This window comes from Octopus bimaculoides, chromosome 25 (assembly GCF_001194135.2).
Source record: "Octopus bimaculoides isolate UCB-OBI-ISO-001 chromosome 25, ASM119413v2, whole genome shotgun sequence".
Lineage (NCBI taxonomy): Eukaryota > Metazoa > Mollusca > Cephalopoda > Octopoda > Octopodidae > Octopus > Octopus bimaculoides.
The window spans coordinates 27,506,513-27,508,011 of NC_069005.1; the positions used below are offsets into that span (position 1 = coordinate 27,506,513).

The window sequence follows — 1,499 nt, forward strand, 5'->3', positions numbered from 1 at the left end:
ATCTTTTACTTGTTTCAGTCATTAGACTATGACCATACTGAGGGACCACCTTGAAGAATTTTGAGTTGAATGGCTCAACTCCAGTACTTAATTTTTTGGTAAGCCTGGGAATTATTCTATCAGTCTCTTTTACTGAACTGCTAGGTTATGGGGAAGTAAACACACCATCATCGATTGTCAAGTGATGGTGGGGTGTACAAATACAGACACCCGCACATATATGATGGGCTTCTTTCAGTTTCTGTCTACCAAATCCACTCACAAGGCTTTGGTCGGCCCGAGGCTATAGCAGAATACACTTGCCCAAGGTGCTACGCAGTGAGACTGAACCCAGAACCATGTGGTTAGGAAGCAAGAATATATATACATGTGATAAATTCAACATCGGTTGATAAATCATGTTCGACGTATGAAATCTCACCTGGTTGTTGTCTTACCTGTTTAAAATTTTACCTCAAGATGGGGTTAAGTGTCTGAGCACCCCACAGACATGTGTAGTAACCTGTAACATAGTTCTCAGGGAGATTCAGCATGACACAGAATGTGATTAGGCTGGGCCCTTTGAAATATACATACAACTTTCCTTTGCTAGCTGAGCAGACTGGAGCACTGTGAAATAAAGTGTCTTGCTCAAGGACACAGTGCACCACTGGGGACCTTACGACCGTGGGCCATGTGCCTTCATTTCTACGTTTCAAGTAGAGACATAAGATAGTGGTGGGAAAGGGGTGGGAGAGGAATTGAAGATGAGAGGTGAAAGAGAATCAAGAAGGAGAAAGGGAGAGGGGGGAATAAGAGAGAGTAAGGGAGAGAGAGAGTAAGAGATGGTAAGAGAGAGAATGAGAGAGAAAAAGAGAGTAAGAATGAGAGAAAATAAGAAAGAAAGGGAATAAGAAAATGAGAGAGAAAGGGAGTACGAGAGTGAAATATACCTACCGTCCCAATCCCACAATTTGAAGATGTCTAGCAAAGCTGTATTGTTGTTATTGAGGTACAAAGTACGGATGGTTAGATTGGTGATGGTTTTCTCATCTTCTTCCACTGTTCCAAAGAAAACATGGAGATAAATTTCAGGTTACACATGTAGCACAACATAGAAATTCCAGCAGTCAAAGAACACATCATACCATTTATAATTGACACAACTGCAATTGAAGTAAAGATTGTTTGCCAACATAACATGGCAGTCCTGGTTTAGGACGAATGTGGCTGTAATTTAGCCCCAGGAGACATTGTGGATTTGGTTGACGGGAACTTTAAAAGCCTGCTGTATATATATTTATATATATATATATATATATATATATATACGAAACACCGGTGTTTTAATGGTGGCAGCTGATGAAGGAGATGTTTCTATGTGGCCTGCTTGTTTGTTGTACCTTGTTTATCATTTTGTCCATGTTCTTTTGCCACATCATGTACCCAGATATGCATCTATATGTACATGTAGATGAAGGTATGTACATACATGTATATATATATGCATATACTCATAT

At 39.9% G+C, this 1,499-nt stretch overlaps 1 protein-coding gene across 1 annotated transcript in view; it reads right to left on the bottom strand.

The window, feature by feature from the left end:
- Positions 1–693: 693 nt before the first annotated feature.
- The window catches only part of LOC106879684 (MAP kinase-activated protein kinase 5-like), a 20,204-nt gene continuing 19,398 nt past the window's right edge, over positions 694–1,499 (bottom strand). The window contains 1 exon segment of the mRNA XM_014929361.2: positions 694–1,041. Coding sequence (XP_014784847.2) covers positions 695–1,041 — 347 coding nt within the window. The 3' untranslated portion in view covers position 694.